At 51.9% G+C, this 7,080-nt stretch overlaps 1 protein-coding gene across 1 annotated transcript in view; it reads right to left on the bottom strand.

Moving 5' to 3' along the window:
* HNRNPUL2 (heterogeneous nuclear ribonucleoprotein U like 2) overlaps nt 1-7,080 on the bottom strand; it is an 11,683-nt gene that overhangs the window by 1,089 nt on the left and 3,514 nt on the right. The window contains exons 2-11 of the mRNA XM_017747263.1: nt 5,657-5,880; nt 4,949-5,025; nt 4,400-4,539; nt 3,900-3,990; nt 3,685-3,797; nt 2,913-3,179; nt 2,509-2,631; nt 2,164-2,292; nt 1,444-1,612; nt 600-850 (exon numbers count right to left, since the gene is read on the bottom strand). Coding sequence (XP_017602752.1) covers nt 600-850; nt 1,444-1,612; nt 2,164-2,292; nt 2,509-2,631; nt 2,913-3,179; nt 3,685-3,797; nt 3,900-3,990; nt 4,400-4,539; nt 4,949-5,025; nt 5,657-5,880 — 1,584 coding nt within the window. The remainder of the gene's footprint in view (nt 1-599; nt 851-1,443; nt 1,613-2,163; nt 2,293-2,508; nt 2,632-2,912; nt 3,180-3,684; nt 3,798-3,899; nt 3,991-4,399; nt 4,540-4,948; nt 5,026-5,656; nt 5,881-7,080) is intronic.

Genomic DNA, 7,080 nt, shown 5'->3' with positions numbered 1-7,080 from the left:
GGGAGGACGGGAATGCTCCCCGAAATCCAGCCCGAATCCGGCCCAGGATCCCAGCCAAAATCTCGGTATCCTATCCCAAATCCATCCCAAATCCCACCCCTGTATCCCAAATCCATCCCAAATCCCATCCCAAATCCCACCCCTGTATCCCAAATCCATTCCAAATCCCACCCCAAAATCCCATCCCAAATCCCACCCCTGTATCCCAAACCCATTCCAAATCCTACCCCAAATCCCACCCCAAGTCCCATCCCAAACCCATCCTAAATCCCATAAAACCCAGCCCAAATCCCACCCCGGTATTCCGCCCCAAAATCCCTGTGTCCCATCCCAAATCCTGTAAAATCCAGCCCAAAATCCCCTCCCAAATCCATCCCAAATCCCACTGTTCCCTCCCCACATCCCCCTATCCCATTTCTCCCTTGCTTTTCCCTCCCCAAATCCCAATTTTACCCATTTCCCCCCGTTTCCCCCTGACCACATCCCTGGCCCCGGCTGCAGTTATTCCAGCAGTTCCCAGATCCCATTTTTCCCCCTTTCAGCCCCGTTTTCCCCCCGTTTGCCCCTGACCGTATCCCTGGCCGCGGTTGCGGTTCTGCCGGTTGCGCTTGTTGCGGTTGTTGCGGCGGTTCCCGCGCTTCTCCGAGGGCGTCGCCCGGGCGGCGGTTGCTGTGCTGCCGGGTGCGCTTGTTGCGGTTGTTGCGGCGGTTCCCGCGCTTCTCCGAGGGCGGCAGCAGCTTCCGCGCCTCCTCCTTCCAGCGCAGCACCAGCGGCTGCGCCTCGTCCCGGCCCAGCTCCCCGAACAGCACCTCGTCCACGTACTCGCTCTTCTCCGGGATCGAGTAGTTGGCTGTGGGAAAAACCCCGGGGAAAATCAGCCCAAAAATGGGAAAATAAAAACAAAAATCCAACCAGAATCGACGCAAAAAAAAAGCGGCACCGTGAGTCCAAAAAAGGGGGGAAAACCCCGGGTGTAAGCACCAAAATCCAGGAAAAAATCCCCTCTGTGAGCCCCAAAACAATGGGAAATTCCACAGTTTACCTGGGAAAAAACAGCGCTGAGTCCCAAAAAATGGGAAGAAGTCGAGGAAAAATCCACACCCATCCCAAACCCAAAATTCCAAAATTTACCTACAAAAAATCCACGCCTGAGTCCCAAAAAAAGGGAAAACTCAAAGAGTTCCTTCCAGGAAAAACATCCCCTCTGTGAGCCCTAAACAAGGGAAAATCCCAGAATTTTCCTGGGAAAAATCCACACCGTGAGTCCCAAAAAAAAAAAAAAAGAAAAATTCCACAATTTTCTGGGTGTCGCTTCCAGGGGAAAAAACCCTTCCACAAATCCCGAAAAAGGAGAAAACTCCACGTTTTTCCCCTCATTTTCCACAGGGTTCTTCCACAGTTTTCTCATCGTTTTCCATGTTTTTCCTTCCCGTTTTTCCCCACCTTTCATCTCGAGCATGACGGACTCGGGGACGTCGTCGCCCTCGGCCTCGCGGCGCTGCTCCAGGCGCTGCTCCCACTCCGGCTCCGGCGGGACGATGACCACGACTTTCCGGGAAAAGCCCTTGAAGGCCGAGAGCTTCCGGCGCTGCCCCGAGTTGTAGACGTTGCACTGGGGGGGAAATCCGGGAATGTGGGGAAAACCGGGAATGTGGGGAAAACACGGCCACTGCGAGGGCTGGGACGGGGATTTGAGCTCTGCCATGAGAACTTTCGGGGCCGTGAGCCCGGACTTTTGAGTTTTCCAAGGATGCCTGGTCGAGGATGAAATGGGATTTGGGGGGGGGGGGATTTCCAGGGATTTTTTTGGGAGGGGGTTATCCTGGGTTTTTGGGGTGCTCATCCGGGATTTTGGGCTTTCCTAGGATACCCAGCTGAGGATGAAATGGGGATTTTGGGGGGGGAAGTTGTGTGGTGTTTCCCAAGGATTTTTTTAGGGGAATTTTCCTGGGATTTTGGGGGTTGATGAAATGGGAATTTTTGGGGGTGGTTATCTGGGATTTCGGGCTTTCCCAGGACACGTGGTCGAGGACAAAATGTGCATTTTTAGAGGAGATTTTTGAGGTGATTATTCCAGATTCCTGGGGTGGCTCTTGGGGTGGTTCTATCTCGTTTTTGGGGGCGGTTTCCCGGCTTTCTGTGGATCTGGCTGTCCCGGGATACCTGGTCGAGGATGAAGTTGCGGCGGGCGCGGGGGGCGATCTGCACCAGCTTGCTAAGGCACTGCGCCGCCTGCTGAGTCAGCAGCTCCCGGCTCTTGGCGTCCAACTCCTCCGGCTCCGGCCCCCGCGTCTGCCGGGAATCGGGAATGAGGGCAGGGAAGGGGCTGGGGGAGCTCCGGGGGGTCCTGGGGGTTTGAGCCCAGCAGGAGGAGCTGGAGCGGCCTCAGAGAGGGGGGAGAGCCTGGAGAGATCTCTGGAAATCCCAGAAATCCCAAAATCCCACCCCAGCATTCCCAGTCCATCCCACCATTCCCACCCCCAATTCCCGGGACATCTCCCCGCTGACCCTGAGCTGGTGCAGGACCCTCTCGGTGCCCAGGATGTTGTAGCGCTTGTCTCGGTTTTCCTGGGAATGTTTCTGTGCCCACTGTGTCTTCCCAGAGCCCGGGAGCCCCACCATGAGCAGCACCTGGGGGGGACGGAAATTCCAGGATGGGACACCAGGATTCCCAGCGGATCCACGGAGAAGGATCAGTACCGGCATTCCCAGCCCAGGACTCCCAGCGGAGCAGCAGCACCGGGATTCACAACGGATCCACGGGGAAGGACCAACACTGGGATTCCCAAGGGATCCAAAGGGAGCTGAGCCAGGATTCCCAACGCATCCAGAGCAACAGGGGACCGGCATTCCCACCGGGATGGGGCCCCACCCCCCATTCCCAGCGCCATTCCCACCCCATTCCCGCTGACCTCGCACTCCTCGATGCTCTTGGGCCCCGGCGGGGTCCGGACGCGCTCCGGCGCCGGCACCGCGTGGATGAAGACGAAGCCGTCGGGGACGGGCGCGGGCGGCTCCGGGCGCTGCCCGAAGTTCAGCTCCACGGCGCAGCCCTTGCACAGCACGTGCGGCAGCAGCGCCCGCTCCCCCAGGGAATCCTTCGGGATCTGGAACGCCGAGCCCAGATCCTGCCCGTTCTTGGAGAACGACAGCTCCACCAGCTCCGCGCCCTCGAAGTCCTGCGGGAACGGCGGATTTGGGGCAAAAGCCGGCAGGTTTGCTGCTCCTGGCAACGCTGCTCGGAGGTTTTTCCCAGATTTCATGGCTTTTTCCTGATTTTTCCAAGTTTTTTCCCCGATTTTTTCAGGTTCTTCCCGATTTTTCAAATTTTTCCTGGTTTTCCCAGGGTTTCCCCCCCAGTTTTCCTCACCAAAAAGCAGCCGATGACATCACAGATTTAGGGAAAAAGCGATCACATTTCCCACTCCTAGCAACACCTCTTTGTTATTTTCCACCAATTTTCCCTGATTTTTCCAGATTTTTTCTTAATTTTCCCTGATTTTTCCACATTTCCCCCCCCCCATTTTTCCAAATTTTTCCTGATCTTCCTTGTCTTCTCCCCCAATTTCTCCACATTTTCCCCTAATTTTCCCTAAGCTTTCAGCATTTGCTGAGGTTTCCCCCCAGTCTTCCCTGTTTTTTCCAGGTTTTTCCCATTTTTTTCCCATTTTCCCGTTCCCTCACCGCGAAGCAGCCGATGACGTCGTTTTCCCCGAAGCTCTCCCCGAATTCCTCGAATTTCCCATTTTCCACCTTCAGCCCCCGCCCATCGAAGCCATAGGAAAATTCATCCTCACCTGGAACGGGGCAAAACAAATGGGATTTGATGGATTCCAATGGATTTTGGGTTAGATTTTGGGGTGGATTTGGGGATTTTGGGGTGGATTTGGAGCTCTCACCCAGCTGGGAGTGGGAGAAATCCACGGACCAGCCCACCCGGAGCAGCGGCACCTCGGAGCTGCCCTCCTTCATCGGGAGATTCTGTGTCACCTGCAGGGGGAAATTCGGGATTTAGGGCAGGGAAAGGGCTAAAGTGGCAGCAAAAATCTCTGAACGGCCCTAAAAGGCCTAAAAACCCCCCAAAATAGGCACAAAACCCCTAAAACTAACCGTAAAACCCCTAAAACAGATCCCAAAAGGTCCCAAAATGCCCTCAAAAGTCCTAAAATTGACCCCAAAACCCACAGAAAGTGTCCTAAAACCAGCCAAAAATGCCTCAAATCCCACCCAAAAGACCCTAAACCCCCCAAAAAAACCCTCAACCCCCCCAAAACCGCCCCGAAATTCCCTTTTTGCCCCCCTCTACCCCCCTCCCTCCACTCCCTGGTCAATCCCAGCTCCCCCAGCCCCATCCCAAGGAGTCTTTTCCCAATTCCCCCCGGATCCCGGGGTCGCCCACCTTGGCCTGGAAGCAGACGCGGCCCCGGGTGACGCCGTGGGTGCTGCGGGCGCCGGCCCAGAGCCCCGGTAAGCGCTCGGAGAAGAGCGGCTGCCCCCCGTAACGGTCCCGGCTCGCCCGGAACTGCAGGTCCGACGTGTCTGCGGAGACAATTCCTTGATTCCCATCCCAAACCCCGCCGAAGCCCATGAAATCGGCACCAAAATCCCTTAAATTATCCTAAAACTCCAGCTGGGATTGAGGCAGAGCGGCCTTGGATCCGAAAACGGCAGAAATGGCTCAAATCGTCCCAAAAATCCACCTTAGATTGAGGCAAACCCACCTGAAATCCCAAAACTCCTCAACTTCTCCACAAACCCACCTTGGGTTGAGCCGAATCCACCTCAAATCATCCCAAAAAATTCCCAAATCCCACAAAAACATCCATACAGCTCAAAATCCATCCCCCCTTCCCTAAATTCTCCAAAAACACCTCAAATCCCAAAACAAGTTTGTCAATTCATCCCAGAAATTCCTGAAAATTCCCAAAACTTCCTGAAATTCCCGTACAGGTGTCGAGGATCACGAGGGTCTCGTCCTCTTCCCCCTCTGGCGGCTCCTCCTCTGGTGGCGGCGGAGATTGGGATCTGTGGGATGGGGGGAAAAGCCCAAATTCTGGAGGAGAAATCCCAAATCCAGGGGGCAGAAACTTCTGGGGATCCCAAAATCCCTGGGAATTATTTTTGGGGCCCCCAAACTCCCAGAAAATCCCAAAATACACAGGAATGATGTGGCTCCCAAACTTCCAGGCTCTCCAGTGTTTGGGATCCCAGTTTTTGGGGGTCCCAAATCCCCAGGAAACCCCAAAATCCTTGGGAATTCCCTGATTTTGGGAGTCTCAGGGGTGATCCCAGCTCTGGGGAGCGATCCAAGCTCTCCAATCCTTCGGGATCCTGGTTTTTTGAGGTTCCAAACCCCTCAATAATCCCAAAATCCAAGGGAATTCCCTCATTTTGGCAGCTCTGCAGAATCTCGGGAGCGATGCCGACTTTGGAAATGCCCTCGATCCTTTGGGATCGCGGCTTCAGGGCTCCCCAAACCCCCCGAAAATCCCCAAATCCCCGGAATTCCCTCTCACCAGCTGCAAATTCCCGGATTCCGGGAGCTCTGCAGAGCCTCTGGGGCGACCCAGGCCCTCCAACCCTTGGGGATCTCGATTTCTGAGACCCCAAACCCCCCAGAATTCCCAGAAAATTCCCAAAATTCCGGGATTCCCACCGGCTGTTGTAGGCCTCCTCGCGGAACTCGTGGTAGGCACGGCCGTGCTCGTCCTTCTCGTCCCGCAGCCGCTTCACCCCGCGCCGCTCCCCCTCCGACCCCGCCGCTTTGGATTTCTCCTCCTCATCCCCTGCAAAACAGCCCCGAATTCCAGGTTTTCCCAAGGAAAAATAAACTGGGAAAAACTCCGGCGTTGCCAGGATGAAAACGTGGCGGAAATTGTACTAAATTCTGCTAAAAAAGTGATTTAAAGCCAATTATTCCAAGGCGACCTTGGAGTTTTAATGGATTTCCCAGGCTTTCAAGGTTGAAATGTGGCTAGAAGCCCAATTTTTTCCTCAAAAAGGGACTTGAACCAAGACACTCCATGAAAACTTTGGGTTTTTCCGGTTTTCAGAGTGGTGAAATGTGGTAAAAATGCAGACTTTTTTCTCTTTAAAAAATCAACTGAACAGGGACACTCCATGAAAATTTTTGACTTTTAACAGATCTTCCTGCCTTTAGAGGCCAAAACTAGCAAAAACTACAATTTTTTTCCTCAACTGAGACATTCCATTAAAATCTTTACAGATTTAATGCATTTTCCACCCTTTAAAGTGCAAAAAAGTAGCTAAACTTCCAATTTTTTTCCTTAGAAGTGAATTTAAACAATGTATCCCATGAAAATTTCCAAGTTTTAAAACGTGGCTAAAATTCCAATTTGTTTCTTAAAGAATCAACTAAACCAAGACATTCCACGAAAACTGAACATTTTTAATGGATTTTCCCAGTTTTAATCCCAATCTTTTCCCCAAAAATGCTCCAAACCCTTCCTGTTGTTTCTCCTCCCCATAAACACGAATCCAAAGGGATCAAACGTCCCAAAACCGGTGGAAAATTGGGATTTTTGGCCAAAATTAAACCCTGGGAAGCAGAAATTCCCACCTGGAATGTGGGAATAGGTGAAAGAAATACCTACAAAAAATACTTGAAGTCCTTAAATAATGAAAATTTCCACTGGGATTTTCCATGGAAAAGGAAAAATTTGGGATGAAAATCCGCTGGTTAATTAAAAACCAGATAATCCCAATTAAAAATTGGTTAAATCCAACAATAAAATCCAAGGAAACACCAAAACTTCCCAAATTTTCACTTCTTCAACCAAAAAGAAAAAACAAACCCAAAACCTCAAAAACTTGGAAATATTTCCATAAAATACAAGTTCCAATACTTTTCCAATACCCCATAATACGAATTTTTCAAGTTTTATCCCATAAAAATCAAAGTTTGGGATAGAAAAAAGAATACTTTCACTTTATTCCCAACAAAATCCTGTCCCCAGATGATCCCTGCCACTAATCTCTCCAAAATCAGGATTTTCCCCTCAAAATCCAGGATTTTCCCCTCAAAACTCAACATTTTCCCCTCAAAAATCAAGCTCTTTC

The sequence above is a fragment of the Corvus brachyrhynchos genome, unplaced genomic scaffold, assembly GCF_000691975.1.
Source record: "Corvus brachyrhynchos isolate BGI_N302 unplaced genomic scaffold, ASM69197v1 scaffold442, whole genome shotgun sequence".
NCBI classification, from domain to species: Eukaryota; Metazoa; Chordata; class Aves; order Passeriformes; family Corvidae; genus Corvus; species Corvus brachyrhynchos.
The sequence above is the reverse complement of the archived record's forward strand: the minus strand, read 5'-3'. Positions and strand labels throughout refer to the sequence as shown.